This window comes from Tarenaya hassleriana, unplaced genomic scaffold, assembly GCF_000463585.1.
Source record: "Tarenaya hassleriana unplaced genomic scaffold, ASM46358v1 Cleome6, whole genome shotgun sequence".
NCBI lineage: Eukaryota > Viridiplantae > Streptophyta > Magnoliopsida > Brassicales > Cleomaceae > Tarenaya > Tarenaya hassleriana.
In genome coordinates, this window is record NW_010968505.1 from 4,527,018 (window position 1) to 4,543,300 (window position 16,283).

The 16,283-nt window shown below is 36.1% G+C and overlaps 3 protein-coding genes across 6 annotated transcripts in view; 1 reads left to right on the forward strand and 2 right to left on the reverse strand.

The window, feature by feature from the left end:
- LOC104799545 (fatty acyl-CoA reductase 3-like) overlaps positions 1–829 on the reverse strand; it is a 3,939-nt gene extending 3,110 nt beyond the window's left edge. The window contains exons 1-2 of the mRNA XM_010522124.2: positions 698–829; positions 228–331 (exon numbers count right to left, since the gene is read on the reverse strand). Coding sequence (XP_010520426.1) covers positions 228–331; positions 698–788 — 195 coding nt within the window. The 5' untranslated portion in view covers positions 789–829. The remainder of the gene's footprint in view (positions 1–227; positions 332–697) is intronic.
- A 4,689-nt stretch (positions 830–5,518) lies between these two features.
- LOC104799546 (poly [ADP-ribose] polymerase 3) lies at positions 5,519–10,219 on the reverse strand. 3 transcript variants are annotated; one of them, XM_010522126.1, is made up of 19 exons: positions 10,114–10,219; positions 9,713–9,757; positions 9,369–9,598; positions 9,073–9,268; positions 8,890–9,003; positions 8,749–8,806; positions 8,595–8,664; positions 8,343–8,517; positions 8,122–8,255; positions 7,793–8,030; positions 7,581–7,708; positions 7,423–7,499; positions 7,173–7,333; positions 6,888–7,097; positions 6,695–6,797; positions 6,513–6,595; positions 6,293–6,436; positions 6,031–6,213; positions 5,519–5,953 (listed from the first exon to the last, which is right to left on the reverse strand). In XM_010522126.1, the coding sequence occupies exons 1-19, from the start codon at positions 10,117–10,119 to the stop codon at positions 5,879–5,881; spliced, it is 2,430 nt and encodes an 809-aa protein (XP_010520428.1). In that variant the 5' UTR covers positions 10,120–10,219; the 3' UTR covers positions 5,519–5,878. The 3 variants fall into 3 exon arrangements, with proteins under 3 accessions (XP_010520428.1, XP_010520427.1, XP_010520429.1); XM_010522125.1 differs by having other exon boundaries at positions 9,369–9,601; XM_010522127.1 differs by lacking the exon at positions 9,713–9,757 and having other exon boundaries at positions 9,369–9,601; positions 10,114–10,189.
- A 579-nt stretch (positions 10,220–10,798) lies between these two features.
- On the forward strand, positions 10,799–16,064 carry LOC104799547. 2 transcript variants are annotated; one of them, XM_010522129.1, is made up of 6 exons: positions 10,799–11,039; positions 12,930–13,202; positions 13,638–13,898; positions 14,145–14,356; positions 14,726–14,993; positions 15,667–16,064. In XM_010522129.1, the coding sequence occupies exons 3-6, from the start codon at positions 13,641–13,643 to the stop codon at positions 15,955–15,957; spliced, it is 1,029 nt and encodes a 342-aa protein (XP_010520431.1). In that variant the 5' UTR covers positions 10,799–11,039; positions 12,930–13,202; positions 13,638–13,640; the 3' UTR covers positions 15,958–16,064. The 2 variants fall into 2 exon arrangements, with proteins under 2 accessions (XP_010520431.1, XP_010520430.1); XM_010522128.1 differs by having other exon boundaries at positions 10,799–13,202.
- Positions 16,065–16,283: the final 219 nt, after the last annotated feature.

Here is a 16,283-nt window from a genome sequence, read left to right on the forward strand (position 1 = left end):
TCGGAAGAGGCCAGAGGGGACGTGTACCGGGAGAGAAGAAAACGCAGCGTTTTAAGTTGAGAGGGTGTTTTAGAAGAAGGGCAAAACGAACATTTAACAACAGGAGTTATTAAATACGTTGGGCAAGCTCGAGGGAATAAAATTCGGTTTTTGGATGAAATTATAGATATATTATTTCATTTAATTGGTTACAATTTTGTATAAGTAGGCCGAAATTATAGATATACCTCGTCGCTGAATCTCTGAGTGGCGAATTTTTCATCTGATGCTCTCACGAGAAGATATAGTTTCTTTATGTTGGGTGAAACCCTCAATAACTTCTCCGCAAAAACTGCAGTATTATGAATAACTTGAAATTAATATATGTTTATTTTGTATATACACCAAAACATGGCATGGCATGTTTGTATTGAAAAAGAAAAAGAAAAAAATGCAAGGTATGATGTATAGATCCTAGAAAACTACACGTACATATATAAAACGCATACGAGCATATGCATATGTTATATAGTTGAATGCATACACGCGCATATATGTTGTAGCTACCTGTATAGATCTAGGGTTTGCATGTAGATGTACGCGTTCTCATAAAAGCATATATATATATATATATATATATGTATATATATATAATATAAACAAACACGAAAAGAGATATGCTTATACATATCGTTCTAGAGAGAGAGAGAGAGGGTACTCTTGGCAAGGAACCCAGTTGCTCCAGTGACCAAGATGGATTTGTCCTCGAGGAACTGAAGAACACTTCCTGCCTCCATTGAAGACGACATAACGAGAGAGAGAGAGAGAGAGAGAGAGAGAGAGAGAGATTTTAGGAGAGTGAATACCTAATGGAAGGGTTATTTATAAGGTTGAACCGAAGTGAGCAGAGAGAGTCTTTCATACTTCCTTTGCCACTCGCAAGCTTTTGACTTCCATTTCGGACAAACGGCTTTGGTGAAAACGAGCACGAAGGTTTAAATTTCAAAAAAGACGCATCCACAATTTTGCTTAGGTGTTGAATGGTTGTAGTCTAGGTGTTGAATGGTTGTAATTTTGAGAGTTTTTAGAATCCAAAAACCCAAAAAACTATCATTCAAATTTTCACAAAATTATTTTTTCTAAAATCTTAGAAAGCCATTTTAATAGAAAAAAAAACAAAAGCTACTTTTTTTATACTTTTCAAATATGGCTTTGAATGGGAATGCGTTTTATTTTGGATTTTTAGTTTTTAGCCCTTGAATGGTTGAAGTTTTTAGAATCTAAAAACCCAAAAAATTATCATTCAAGTTTTCACAAAATTATTTTTCGTAAAAATTTGGAAAGCCATTTTAGTGGAAAAATCAAAGAAAAATCAAAAGCTACTTTTTTTTAGTTTTCAAATATTATATAATCCAAAAGCCAAAAATAAAAAACTAAAACTAAAAACCTAAAATAAAACTCATCCCCATTCAAACCTTAGTTTTTGGATTTTGGTTTTTAGTTTTTGGTTTATAGCTTTTGGATTCTATAATGTTTGAAAACTAAAAAAAATAGCTTTTGATTTTTCTTTAGGTGTTGAATGGATGAAGTTTTTATTTTGAGTTTTTGGATTTTGAATGGAGATGGCTTTTATTTTGGGTTTTTGGTTTTAGTTTTTGGATTTTGGTTTTTATTTTTTTGTTTTTGGGTTTTGGATTTTATAATATTTGAAAACTCAAAAAAAGTAGCTTTTGGTTTTTCATTGATTTTTTCACTAAAATGGTTTTCCAAGTTTTTAGGAAAAATAATTTTGTAAAAACTTGAATGTTGTTTTTTTTGGTTTTTGGATTCTAAAAACTTCAAAAACTCCCACCATTCAAGGCTTAGTTTTTGGTTTTTGGTTTTTGGCTTTTGGTTTTTATAGATTTGTAAATCCAAAAAAAATGTAGCTTTTAATTTTTAATTCATTTTTTTCTATAAAGTAGTTTTCCTAATTTTTATGAAAACCAAATTTAAAAAACTTGATTGGTAATTTTTTGAATTTTTAAAATCTAAAAACTCTAAAAGCTCTCTCCATTCAAGGCCTATAATTTTTCCACTAAAATGACTTTCTAAATTTTTAGGAAAAGTAATTTTGTGAAAACTTGATTAAATAGCTCTATACAAAATCTCGATTTTTCTAATTTGTGCACAATTGGGTTTACAATATCATAAATTTTAAATGTATATGCTAATGCACTACAAGGAAACACGAAAAGGGTGACGCAAACTAAAAGGGTGATGCAATAGTGACGATTTGGTGACGCAAATAGTGACGCAACATAAGCGTCACCAAATCGTCACTATTTAGTGACGATCTGGTGACGAAAAACCCTGCGTCACCATTTGGTGACGCAGTTATGATGTAAAATGCGTCGCCAAATGACGCGCGGAAATTTCGTCACCCTTTCGTCACCCTTTCGTTACTATTTGGTGATGCAATTGCGTCATTCGCCTTTACTGATACAATTTCGTCACTATTATTTTGGTGACGAAATTGCGTCAATTGCGTTACAATTTTCTTTTTTGGTGATACAATTGCGTCACTATTTGTTATTTTAGTGACGAAATTACGTCACTTTATTTTCTTTATACCGCACCGCGAGCTCATACACTCTTGCACTCGAAGAAAAAACTCAAAAAATGGCGTCGAGTAATAACAATATTTATTACTCAAGAAAATGGATGTACGAAAGAGTAAATCCTTCTACGGGTAATGTATCTATGCATTACGAAGAAGAGTTGACCAATTTTTTGAAGTTTACAACAAATCAACATATTTTCCTTGAGAGAGAAAATATATATTGTCCGTGCCAAAGATGTAAAAACGAGAGAGAAGAAGTTCCAGAAGTTGTCATGAGACATCTATGGAAAAAAAGTTTTATCTCTAACTATTACGTCTGGGTTTATCATGGTGAGACGTTTTAAATTTCTGATGAGAATATATCCGTGAGAAATACTGATGTCTATGATCAGCCAAATTCATATATTGAGATGGTTCAAGATACATTTCCATCTCAGGAGAAAGATCTCAACATCAGAGATCTCCCTCAATTGATATGGCCGAATCTCAACCGCAACCACCAATGCAGGTTACAATTGATAACGTGGCTGAGGTATTAGATATCTTGCAAGAAATTTGTTACCGAAACTGGATCCGATAAAAAATCCGGGGACAAAATAGTAATTTAAATTTTAATATGTTTACTTTAAATATTTTGTTTAAATATAAAATTTTAATTAAAATTTTTTTAATATTTTTTAGGTTTGGTGTTGATGTTGAGATAACCACCAATTTATCAAAATTCATCAAACAAAATTTTAAAGGTGCTTATCTTAATTGGAGTACGATCCCACAATGTACCAAAGATTCTTGGTGGTTAAGTTTTGTGGTAAGTTTTTTATATTTATAAATACTTATAAAATTGAAATTGATTTTATTATGTAATTTATATTTTATAAAAAAATTTATATAGCAACAATGGCGTTGGGATCCTGAGCATGATGCACTTGTTCGACACAAGTGGAAGGAGGTTGTAATTCGATTAGTGAAAGCCATAGTCTATAAACTCAAACAAAAATGGTTTTCTGAACCCTATATGGATCTTCCTTATTGGATCGAAAAAGATCATTGAGATCGAATGGTGGAGCATTGGGCTTCCCCAGCTGCCAAAGAGAAAAGTCAGCGAGTGTCTCAGAGTCGAAAAACTGAAATGGTTCCTAATGCCGGAGGGCATGTATACATCGGGAGCTAATCCTTTTAGTCGTGTTATGCATGAAATGGCCTTGGTGACGAAATCGTAAATGGTGACGGTGCAATTGGTGACGATTTTTTTGCGTCACCATTTCCTTGTTTTTTTAGTGATGTTCGAGATTTAAGAATATTATCGTATGTTTGGATTGGTTTTATATATTATCATTTTCTAAAATTTATTATAAATATTTTACTTTATTTTTTATTCAATGATATGGGAGATGACTTAGTATCCTGTAGTAAGTTTGGTGATGTTATGCGAGTGTCTTTCGTCACCGTTTGAATTCAATCAGTTTTTTGGTAAAAAATTAAAATTTGATTTTGTCCAAATTAATTAAACTCACTTTGATGATAGTATTACTCTAATTCATTGAAAATGGGGGAAACTAGTACGTTTCTTTAATTTAAAAAACTAATTCATTGAAAATGAGGGAAATCAGTACTCTAATTGAAAAGGAATGGCAACCACACTCCGTCTAAGTCCAAACGGTGTAATGGAAATAGGCCCCATAAATTTAAAATTCTTAAAAATAGTTTTTACTATTAAGTATACATTATTATAATAAAACAAAACAAATCTAATTTTGAAGAAAATATCCTTTCAACTCAACATTTACTTTTAAAAAAATCATTATTCCAAACAATTTTTTAGATATAATTACAATACATTATATTATTTAATAAATAAACATAATATTATACATATTATTATATTAGTTTGAATTTAAGACTAAATAGATTTTATAATTCTTGAATTATATCTATAATAATTAAAAGATTTATTGAAAAATTGAAAATGAATTATATTTATGATAAGCACCTAAATTTATAGTTTTTTACAAAAAATATTATTTTATCATTAATATATAAAAACGTTAAAAAATTTATTATAAAAATAATAATTTTTAAAATCGTTACATAATTTTATTATTAATTTTATTAGTATATAAATTTATATTTTTATTGAATATTTTTAATAATAATATTTTTATTATATAAATTTGTATTTTTTCTTAATATAATGTTGTATAATTTATATAGCTTTGACAAATATTGAGACGACTCTGAATCGAATCGAACTGTTTCAAATTAAATAACCGTTTGTTTATAATTTTTTGAAATCCAAAATAAGTGAATCCGAATTAATGTTAGACCAAATAAATCGCATTTGAATTAATTGTAAATGAATAAACTGAATATAATCGTTTTGCACTTATATATCAGTGTATCACCTATTAATATGTAGTATATATTATATCTATAGAAAAATTAGTATAATGAGATTGTTTTATAGTTGTGATATATAACTAAAGTGAGGTTTTTTAAATTTTTTCTTCAATAATTTTTTTTTTGGTATCATCTACTATTATAATTGAACCGACCAAACTAAATTTTTATCTGGTTATAATTTACTTATAACTTTAATTAAATATTTTGTATCAAGTTTTAAAATAATTATATCTTACGAAACGAGTAAGATTTTATTTGTATATAACCTTGTACGGAAAACGTGTGTTTAGATAATGGTATGTAAAATGTGAAATATTCTATCGATATGTTTTATGTAAGATATTAAATAAAAAGAAAGAAAAAAATGATAGGTCTAGTCAAGTCACTAACTGTATAATTTATTTAGGGGTGGCTATCGGTACCCAATAAAAAAAGAGAGAAAATACGTGACAAAAATATAAAATAATATTAATTTTAAATTACAGATTGTACATTAACCGGTCTTCTTGGTTTACAATATGGTTAAATCCGGTTGAATTCGGAAAATCAGATTTTTTTCCCTGAACTTGTTTCTTTGTTTTTTCTTAAAAAAAACCGTGAGGGAGGTACAGAAAAGTACAGTCTGACCTTTATATACACAAAGCCAAAAAAAAAAAAAAAAAAAAAAAAAAACCAGGCGACACGAAGAAGAAGAAGCCATTGACGTGTCTGAGCAAAAGCTTTCCAATTTTCCTTTCCACAGACCAAAAAAAAAAAAACCCAAGAGACCAACCAAAAGACATGACAGCGGTTCATCAGAAAACGATCAAAGTGGCTTTTTCTCCGACCAAACCAAAAATCGAACATCTCTGTTCTCTGTCCTTCGATTCTTCATCGTCCGTATGATCTTTCCCACAGCTACTGTGGCTCGACGTCTACGTATTCGGCTCGCTTTTCCTCGTACTTCACTCCCACCAAGAACCTTATGCTCGTCTGTGTCAAGAAACAAGATCCAACAATTGCCCTATCCAAAACCCTGTTTTCGCGAAAGAAGGGGGATGTTTCGATACCTGTTTCGGGTCGTAGACTGCGTACTCGTTGAACTCGAGAGGACTGTCTTTGTGTTCCGAAGGAACTAACCGACCACACGGTACTTTGATGTCGTCTCCCCAGACAAAGTGTGTGGATTCTTCCGTCTTCTTCCTCCCTAACCCTTTCACTCCCATCTTTTTCTCTTCCAACGATTTCGTGTCCTGCAAGAAACCATGCCGTAAATCAAACCGGATGCCTTCTCGCGCAAGCAAAGAGTTTCCCGGTATAAGCCCTTTGTACCTCAGGCGGACTGGTGAGTTCCGTTATTTTCTCTCCGAGCGATGCCACGGCCAGGATGAGGAACCCTTCTGGTCTGTCAACCGCAGTAAAGCCATACCTTGCAGCTTCGGCTGCAGCGTCGGAACAAACTATCGCTTTCCCGAACTGAAAAAAAAAACAAGAATCTTTCTCAGTTCAGACACTGAAATTGCCCAAGGACAAACAGAGCAAGTCTCGTTACCATGTAACCCGGGACGGGGAGAGAACAGACAGCCGGTAAGAATCCTTTGTAGACGTGTCTTAGTAGATTCGAGCTTCGAGATCCTACGAATCAAAGAACAGGAACATCATCGAGGTTATTCATCCCGTCGAAGAAAAACCCAAGCTATAGACAGTCACTTCAGCGGTTTATCGCTCTCTTACCACACCACAAGAGAACCTTGTTCGGAAGCTTCTTGATTTCATCCAACGACGGCATAGCGTCCGACTCAACGGAAAAAATGTTCTCGACCGAGACACCATACTCCTGAAACAAGAAAATGATATTAAACATCTCAGTTTCAGTTTTCCTCTGGCTTGGGTTTGTGTTTATGGGAAAACAGTGAAAGGATCTTACAACATCAGCCACTCGGACAGGCTCATACGTTGTCTCCAAGTACTTCACAATCATCTTATAGTCTTCGGATTCTTTGTCCACCACGGAAATTTTGCAGCCGAGTTTATTGTACCGATCGGATAACGGGTCGTCAAGAGTATCCGCACCCATGTCCCCAATGACACGAGAAGCCACGTTAATATCCCGTACAGTCTCGAACACGGCTGCCCCCTGCAATATTTGAACACATCAATTCACATTTCCGGAAACTTGTAATAACCAGAGAAAGAACCAAACAAAACTTACATGCTCTGCAAGTTCATGGAAGTCGTGTAAGATCATCGGCCTCGTCACATGCAAAAGACTGAACCACCGCGAACTAAAATCCGCCCACAAGGCCGTGGCCTTTTGACCCGTTTCTGTCGTCGTTTTGAACTTCTCGATAAACTCGAGCAACACCTCCTCACCTGCAGGAAACCGAGCCACGAGTCACGTACCAGCTACCCGCAAAACAAAGATACAAGTAAATATAAACGGAGAACATCGGTATCGCTACATCGTTTCAAGTGGAGATCGGTCACCATTCCTATAGGAAGATCAGGTGGATCCAATCCTAACTCCATTAACGCATACCTACAGAACATAGAACCCAAGTCATCGTGACAGAACAACAGTGTCTCGGACAGAAATCGAGAATGCCTGAAAAAACATTACTTGTAGATCTCTTGACTACATATCACTTTCATGAAGTTCGCAACGAATGAATCGAGCTTGCAATGAGCAGCCGCAACACCGAGCTGCCTAAGACCGAGAGCCCCGTGTCTCACCTCAACCCCGTCGTCCTACAAAAGCCGAGAGTGCGAAAAATTAAAACCTTCTTTCGGTTTCCATTAAGCTGCAAGAAAGCGCAAACGTTTTTTCCAAACCATGTCAATAGGGAAAAATTTATGCGGCTTCTTCTGAATCTTCTTCTCCCGTTCCCAAGGCTCGAATTCATTTCCCGTTACTTCCTCGAAAAGCCTCGAGAACTCTCTGATCGCAGCCTCAGTGTCTTCCCATTCCTCGAGCCGCTCTTCAGCGTTGGGGTCGTCTCCTACTTTTCCTCTCTTGAAGTACAAATTCAGGTTACTCTCCGGCACCGTTATGAGTTGCATAATACAATATCTGCCCGAAAGTGATAAACGAACTACCGTCATGAACCCGGACAGAGGAAAAAAAAGCCGAGAACAAGAAAATGACTTAGCCTGAATCATACTCGTTACGCCCTTTTCCCAAGTCGCAAATGGAGAACGCGCAGTTGTACAAAAGCCCATCTTTCTCGAGAATCTTTCCTCCTCTTTCTCGAAGCCGAGTGTCTTTGTATACTGCCCTCTTTCCGTACATTTTCAGCTGGACATCAAGAAAAATATCGAATCAATAAAACCGTCGCAATCACGACAGAATCGTTTAGGTCTCAATTCAAAGATGACTAGATACCTCTCCTGATAACAATTCCAGAGCTTCCTGGCTCGAATCTTGCTTGTCCCAGGGAATTCCTTTCCCTGCAACCGAGAGATCGCTAACCACATCATATGCCTCGAGAGGTTGCACTTCCTGTTTCTCTATGCTATCGATCAACCACGCCTCACTCACAACCGGAATATTCCGTTCCCTATTACGAGACAGCAAATCGATACTTATCGAGAAAACGCTTCTAATGAAAAAAAAAAGTTCATTTTTTCCACGTACATTGCTTCCACCAACTTGGGCGAGCCTCCTCGCTCTCTTTCCGCAGGCGAAACGACCAGACAAGTCACACCTGTTACAGAAACGGGTAAATTAGAAGACGAGAAATCCTGTGACTCCGTTTCTTCGAGAGGAAGGAATCCGGTTCTTCTTGTACCTTGAATAGAGTTGGTCACTTTTCCGCCATGCCTTTCGATCTTTTTCTTCCAGTATTGCTGAAATGTTCGATTCTAATTAGCTCTTATCGAAATGTATAACCATGAGACAGAAAGAATCCCGAAGATTAGCGGAAACGTACATGTGTTCTCGTGAGACGTCCCATGAGAGAAACCATCTTTCCCGAAAAGGGTTTATCAGCAGCCCTCAGTTCCCGTTTCGGCCGCCGGCTCGGATCCTGGCGTTTCTTGATCATCTGCACCAGAAAATAGGCATCAACAAACACGAATCAACGGATTTCGGGCGCTTCAGACAGATTACTTACATCGGAAACAGCGGAATTCAGCACGGAATCGGGGATTTTGATTGAATCTTCTTTCCTCGGGGGAGATTTCGTGCTGAACACGCAACTGCACCATTCGCTTATATCCGATTTGCAGAAGTAGCGCTTATTGTCACAGTACACATCGTTTCCACACACAGGACACTTCTCTAATGCTCCATAGAAGAGCAAATCTTGGCTGTGTTCAAGAAATTTCCAGAGATCGATAACTAACTATGAACGCGATGCAAGAATCAGACATGTGATTTAGATTTGATTGGTAGGAAACGAAAACTGACCATCGAGATATTACTTCGTCGTGTGTACCGGAAGAATCCTGACCGTTGGATTCAAGAACTTGTTTCATCTGCTCAACGGATAGATTCGCCTTCACAGCTTCGCAGAATTCTTTGAACTCCGACACGGCGGCGGAATCTCCGGCGCCGTTTCCGTTCTCCGGCTTTGCCTTCTTCGGCGAGTGGTCGGATTCTGGAAGCTTCCCTTCCGCTTTGTGCTTCCTCGCCATCACCTTCTGATGATACAATCATACAAATATATATATATATATGCATATATATATCATAATCTTAGATTAATTACACAAAAATGATTAACAAATAAGAATCTTTTTTTTTTTGAATACCTTATCGTCGGATGACATGTGAGCATGAGACCTTGTGTCATGCACCTTTCATGAATTTCATCACCAAAAAACAAACATGTCTCAACCCAACAAACAAGATTCCGAAAACAAGAACTAACAGTAAATGTTCTTGCACGTATATACACGTGTACATACATATATATACATACATCTGTATATACCTTTCTTCAACATCAGTTGTTCTGATATTCAAATGTCTTGAGGATAGTTTATAGCAAGATTAAGACAGTATATATAGATCGAACTTTTTGATTCAAGCGATGGATAAATCTGTTCTTAAACGCGATTCAAATGCAGAAATATCAAATATATCAATCTGAAAACAAAAATAATCAGAACATTTCTGATTTCTCATTACAGAAACTAAGGAATAACTCAACCTTCATATTGGTTCTTCGTGGGCGAATCTGACGATAAAGCAGAGCTCTTGCCAATGGAGGAACAAAGCTTGTTTTCTTCGAAGCTTTTGAGATGATTCTCAGACAAGAACGAAAGAAGGATATAGAAGACGAAGCGTTCAGTAACGGTGCAACGAGAATGCTGCTGTGTCTTCTCCAAGACAGGACATGTGTTTCCCGAGCACGTGGGTGCTGCCACGTGAATGGGCTTTAGCCTTCGACAAGTGGTTGGTTCGAGCAATCGGGTTTATGCCTTGATCTCTGCATGCAAGTCAACTTTCATCTTTTACATGTCGCGTCAGTTTTCTTCTGTTTTTTTTTGTCTTTTCAGGTTCTTTTTTTTTAATAAAAATACAATAACTCATGGCATTTTTAATGGAAATTGTTATGCCGAGTATTTGTAAATTATTTTTCAAATTTTACGTAGTTTTCAACGAGATCATATATTATAAAAACAAATTGACTATTTATTTAAAAAGTATAATTTCAGAACAGTTATAAAATGAAAAGACATCAAATTTCTAAATATAATCTACAAAATAGTTAGATAATACAGTTTGTAGTAAAAATTGTTTTTTTTCCTAAATTTAGATAAAAATAAAAATAAAAATAAAAATAAATTGATATTTTATCTAGTTTTACAGCTTCAGATACAATTCTCTTCCTCTGTACTCGCTCGCGCTCGCTGTTCTTATTCGAAGGCAGAAGTTCTGGGCTCTTGTATTGTCATTTTCTCAGCTTCAATGTTGGCAGAATCTGTGGAGAACCGAGTTAGGTTTTGCGAACCCGATATGCGACGTCGCTGTTTCTCTCCGGATTTGAAGCCGGCTCTAGGTTTTCGGTGGTCTTTTCTCTCAGCCTCACTACCTGATTCTTCTGTTTGCGATAATCTCGGTCCTCCGGGTTAGGTAAACTAGTGGGAAAGTAGAAATTGTTCTGATTTCTGGATTCCCCATTTAGAGCAATTAGGGTTTAAGGGTAAATTTGGGATTGAAGGCTAAGAGAGTTTAGCCCAGAAATCAAGCTTGTGTTCCCCCGGTCTAGTGTTAGGGCCCAATTCATCCTTGATGAAGAAGATGATAAAGTAGTATGCACTGTTTACTTGAAGGAGGTGTTGAAGTACACTAGTCGGAATGTAGAAATTCTTCTGATTTCTGGATTCCCCATTTAGAGAAATTGGGGTTTAAAGGTAAATTTTGGGATGGAGGGTTTGGCCTAGAAATCAAGCTTGTGTTGTCTGGTGTTAGTACTCAATTCATCACTGATGGAGAAGATGATAAAGTGTACGCATTGTTTACTTGAACGAGGTGTTGGAGCTGTGTTTGCATTAGGATACAAGTCGGAAAGTAGATTTCTTTTTTTCCTCTTCTGATTTCTGGATTCCCCATTTAGAGGAAATAGGGTTTAAGGGTAAATTTTGGGATTGAAGGCTAAGAGGCTTGTGTTCCCTCGATCTAGTGTTAGGACTCAATTCACCATTGATGAAGAAGATGATAAAGTATCTGCGTTGTTTACTTGAACGTGGTGTTGATTCTGTGTTTTTGCATTTGTTGACATCAAACATTGATTAGGACCAGAAATCCAAAGGAATCAGGAGCTTTAGATGACTCCCAAGTGTCTTAGACTGAGGTTTCTGGAGGACATAGATTGCTCAAGTCATTTAACTACCTAGATCATTAGGATGATAAGATCTCTTAATGGTGTAAAACTACCATGATCTTTGGATAACGTTAGCCTTATTTGGTGTGGATAATAATTCTAGATGGGTCGGGGAGTTAACAGGCAGGCAGATTTTTTCTGAACCCGCTTTCGCTAAAATGCCCTGTTACGAATTGGTTCCATGAATGTGTCTCACTTATTGTCTTCCTTACCAAATGTATGTTGTCATATCAAGTAAATGTTTAGTATATGGTTTTGTTTTCTTCCATTCCGTACCAATTAGATTTTGCAAGGGTCTTGCACATGTTTCTTGTTGTGTTTAAACTAAACTTGGAATAAAGGTATGTGTTATAATACCACAAGTATCTGCATTATTCGGTTCTGTTGTTGTGTCTTGACTTCATTTACTGCTTGTGATTGCTCTGTGTTCTACTTTTTCATTTGAGGAACATTATTCATCCATACTTGTGTGAATTCTTCAATCTCTTGCTGCTTACTAAAGGTGTTTAGACAAAATTTCTCTTCTTGGGTTTCTATGAGATTATTTGCCTTCCTTCGTTATGTTATTTCGTTGTTGTTTCATTCATGGATGGTGTGAAGTTCTTGGCTCCATATTAGTTCTTAATAATCTGTGTCCAAGCTTCATTTGCTTCTTAAATGTAGATTGCTCTGCATTGTTCTTACCCTTCATGTTGTGAAAGAAACGGTGTTGATATTTTTTTGCATTGGCGTTTGAAATTCCCTTTGGAAGCTTTTGGTGGTGTAACATTGGAGTTTGTTTTTAGATGAAGATGAGGAATATTCCTGTACTTTATATAGAATTTCTAAGTCACTAAAATTATATATATCTATCTTCCGTATTAGTTTTTCTACTCTAAGATTCTACCGACGAATTTCTACGATTATATATATATATATAGTCAATTAGCTAAAGATATTTAGATAAGAGAATCAAATTTTTATATAGATGATTTCACTTTTGAGTTCATTTTATTATTATTGGTTCTATTTAACCCCTCTCAATGGTTTAGGGAATTTTTTTACTATTTTTTTTGTTGCTTGTGTAAATAATGTTTTCAATATGGTTGGATATGTAAACACTAATAGAATTTATATAAAATATTTTTTCAATAATTCAGAAAGTGAGAGTGGGAATCATGTTCTTGAAACCCAACAAAAAGGCGACAACACGTCACGTGACTGTCCCTGTTCAGTAGAGACAAGTGGATCAGAATCCGACGACGTATCTACCCGGTCTCATATGTGACAGGCATTTGTCTCTCTCTCTCTCTCTCTCTCTCTCTCTCTCTCTCTCTGACTGTAGAATCCAATTATAAGCATGATCAGTAGCTTCAGCTGAAGCGTTACCCGAGAAAGAATCAGAAGGATCTGATCTTGTTCACTTCTCCGAGGTGCGCTCTCTCTCTCGCCGTTGGGATTTTCACTTCATTCTTTGATCTGTTTCAAGCTTTCTTGAACTTTTGATTTCCGAGGTTCTGGATCAAACCATGTCTTTGGTTGAGATCCTAAGGTTTCTAAATTTGATGGGCACAAATTTGTTTCAGACGGAAAGAAAGTGTTGTTTCATTTGAGCTAACGTTGTCTTCTGAATGTATTTAGACATTCGTATATATGTGCGCTTGTGTACTTGCGTATGCTTTCCAAGATCATTTTTCAGTAGAGATTATGGTTTTACCACTTCGATTCTTGAATCCAGCAATGGGTTCAATGTTAAAAACAGATTTGGATCCGATCAAGATCGTGCCCTTTTAATTTTTCTTAAACCCTAACATCGTTAAAGGAGGGGAGCCTTGCAGTAGAAGCTATACTGATTTATACGTTTCCAGGTGATGATGATGTTGCTTCCTGTAACGGTTGCAGTCGCAGTTTGCCTGATAGGGTACGTTTACCGGTCACTGAAACCGCCGCCCCCGCGAATCTGCGGAGCCCACGACGGTCCTCGGGTTACCTCTCCAAGAATCAAGCTCGGAGATGGTAGGCATTTGGCCTATAGAGAAGTGGGTGTCCCGAAAGACGAGGCCAAGTATAAGATCATCGTTGTCCATGGCTTCAACAGCTCCAAAGACGTTGAATTACCCATCCCCCAGGTACCCCCATTACCCCCTTTTTTGTCTTTTCTTGTAACGAGACTCTGTTTTTAGTACAAGAAATCAGACTTAGCATCTGACAATGTGCCAACAATGTCTTGATGAAGAACATACGAAACCGCATCAGCCTTGTCTTGTTGGGTACCGAAGTATATGTTTGTAGGAAGAATAAGCAGTCTTGGTCGGTTCTGTTCTGATCCTTTTCAGTTTCCCGTTGTGAATTTGTTATGATTTCTTTTTTTTCAGGAACTTATCGACGAATATATGATATATTTCTTGTACTTCGATAGAGCTGGATACGGAGAAAGTGATCCGTACCCTTCTCGTTCCGTGAAAACGGAAGCATATGATATCCGAGAACTAGCCGACAAGTTACAGATCGGGTCAAAGTTCTACCTTCTCGGGATATCCCTCGGGGCATACCCGGTTTACAGTTGCCTCAAATACATTCCACACAGGCATGGCCTCACTCTCCCATCCCGTTTCCCAGCTTTATGCATCTTTTAACTAGGAGTGTCCATTTCAGTTTTCGGTTCGGTTGTATTCGGGTTCTGTTTCAGTTTCTAATGACAAAAATGTTTATTTTCCAAAGAAATTTTTGTCTTTTCGGTTAATTTTATATTCGGTTTTAAAAAATCCACACCCTTTCTGGTTTTATATCGAATTCGGATAACGGTTATTTGTTATTCGGATTGGATTGAATGTTCATCCTTAAACCGCTCATGTTTACCGTATTAGTCTATTATACTCTTATTATCTTTGAAATTATTTACATAATCACAATAATGCCCTTATATCCTTTTAACGTTTGGATTCCGGTTCAACAGGCTAGCCGGAGCTGCCATGGTGGTTCCGTTCGTGAACTACTGGTGGACTGGTGTGCCTCGGAGCATATCGAGAAAAGGGTTCGAGCGGCTCCTACGGCAGGACCAGTGGGCATTTCGAGTGGCTCATCATGCTCCGTGTCTGTTCTATTGGTGGATGACTCAGAAATTTTTCCCGTCACTGAGTATCGTCACGGGGAACACTTCCATTTTCAGCGACCACGATATGGACATCATTAGGCAATGGATGGCGAATCCGAGCCCTGGCATGGTAATTCTAAATACCCTTTTTGCCCATTTTTTTTTATAAATATCGAAATCAGATAGATATGTCCTTTGATGTCAATATAAAATCATATAATTGTTAGAAAAAATTCAACAAATGAACTTGTCAATTTTCACAAAATAAAATCTAAATTTTGTTTTATCAAATAAAACTTGATTCTTGATTTATAAATAAATAACTTTATAAAAACTATCATTTTTAAATCTATAGTTGATGCACGGGATATATGGATGATGACGTGTCAAATATGATCTAAGTGTTGATTTGTCACCTAAGATATCGGTATAATATATCAGCATTTATGTTTAAAAATGACAACGATTATAAAATTCGGATTTATTTTCGATTGAAAAACAAAATTATAAAATTCGGGTTTATTTTCGATTGAAAAATAAAATTATGGTTTTATTTAATGAAAAACAAAGTTTAGGTTTTGTTTTGTGAAAATTGACTCAAGATATTTTTTTAGAGTTTTTTCTAATTGTTATTGATTTATTGAAAAAAAGTTATGAAAAGTGAAAGAAGAAAATAAATAAATTTAGAGTTAATTAGGGTTCAATTAGTTCGTCCTTTTTTATAGGGCCCAAAATCTTGAGGGGCGTTTAGTTTTTTCAATTAGACCCATGTATTCTCTTAACTTTGGATTTCCGACCCCCAGGAAAAAATTCGGCAACAAGGCGACCATGAATCGTTGCACCGAGACGTACTAGCTGGATATGGAAAATGGGAATTCGACCCGACCGAGTTGGAAAACCCGTTTCCGACCGGGGAGGGGTCGGTCCATATTTGGCAGGGACTCGAAGATCGAATAATTCCACGTGTCGTTAATCGGCATATATCGCAGAAGCTGCCATGGATAAAGTACCACGAGGTCTCGGGTTTCGGACACTTTCTAATGTTCGAGAAGAAGAATTGCGAAGATGTGCTAAAGGCCCTTTTGGTCGGATAAAGCCGGTTTAGGTCGGTTTAATTTATTGTGGTTAAACTTAAAGTGTAAGAGTTGTGTAAATTACAGTTTGCTAAATAAATAACAGGAGAGAAATCATTTTATAAATATATTTAAAAATTAATATATTTTGAATATCGACTATCGAGTATAAATTTAAATAATTATATAAGATTATATAGCATATGAGAATTTGATTAGAACAATGGATTTTTTTAGACATTTTTTTATAAAAATTTTATGTTTTGTTTGTATCGGATGATGCGGTATGATAAATGAATGTTTTTAACAAATTTTTAAAAAATGAAATTTATTGGATCAGGTGGATA

Excerpts from the sequence above, each read along its gene's own strand:
- LOC104799546 (XM_010522125.1), bottom strand. Across the intron at positions 6,437-6,512 it reads TCCCCGTCCCGGGTTACATG|TTCGGGAAAGCGATAGTTTG; the intron begins GTAACGAGACTT and ends TTTTTTTTTCAG. Across the intron at positions 6,214-6,292 it reads AACTCACCAGTCCGCCTGAG|GACACGAAATCGTTGGAAGA; the intron begins GTACAAAGGGCT and ends GGTTTCTTGCAG.
- LOC104799547 (XM_010522128.1), top strand. The coding sequence starts at position 13,641 with ATGATGATGTTGCTTCCTGTAACGGTTGCAGTCGCAGTTTGCCTGATA. Across the intron at positions 13,899-14,144 it reads TTGAATTACCCATCCCCCAG|GAACTTATCGACGAATATAT; the intron begins GTACCCCCATTA and ends CTTTTTTTTCAG. Across the intron at positions 14,357-14,725 it reads CTCAAATACATTCCACACAG|GCTAGCCGGAGCTGCCATGG; the intron begins GCATGGCCTCAC and ends CCGGTTCAACAG.